Below are 302 nucleotides of genomic sequence, written 5' to 3'. Positions count from 1 at the left end.
GGCCGCCCCCCGCAGCCGCTGCTTCTTCCAGAGCCAGTAGCTGAGGTGCCCCTCGGGGGGGGCCGTGACTGCTGCCAGGTACCGGCAGTCGGGGGAGAAGGCCAGCGACACCGCCTCCTGCGACAGCACCTCAGCGGCGGCCAGCATCTGCCGCCTTCGCGCCGACACCGAAGACACCTCGTAAATGGTCAGGACCGGCTTCTCTGCCACCATCTCCGAAAGCGCCAGGCACCGACGGTTGGGGCTGATAGCCAGCGCCTGCACCCCCCGGGTCTTCTTGGTCCCTGCGGGGAGAAGAGGGG

At 69.5% G+C, this 302-nt stretch overlaps 1 protein-coding gene across 1 annotated transcript in view; it reads right to left on the bottom strand.

Moving 5' to 3' along the window:
- Positions 1-285, bottom strand: part of CFAP57 (cilia and flagella associated protein 57) — a gene marked incomplete at its 5' end in the record, with an annotated part of 22,392 nt that extends 22,107 nt beyond the window's left edge. Inside the window, one exon of the mRNA XM_010193169.1 lies at positions 4-285. Within this exon, the coding sequence (XP_010191471.1) occupies positions 4-285 (282 nt within the window). The remainder of the gene's footprint in view (positions 1-3) is intronic.
- Positions 286-302: the final 17 nt, after the last annotated feature.

This window comes from Mesitornis unicolor, unplaced genomic scaffold, assembly GCF_000695765.1.
Source record: "Mesitornis unicolor isolate BGI_N332 unplaced genomic scaffold, ASM69576v1 scaffold35419, whole genome shotgun sequence".
Lineage (NCBI taxonomy): Eukaryota > Metazoa > Chordata > Aves > Mesitornithiformes > Mesitornithidae > Mesitornis > Mesitornis unicolor.
Note: the sequence above shows the minus strand (reverse complement) of the source record. Positions and strands in the feature narration are given on the sequence as shown.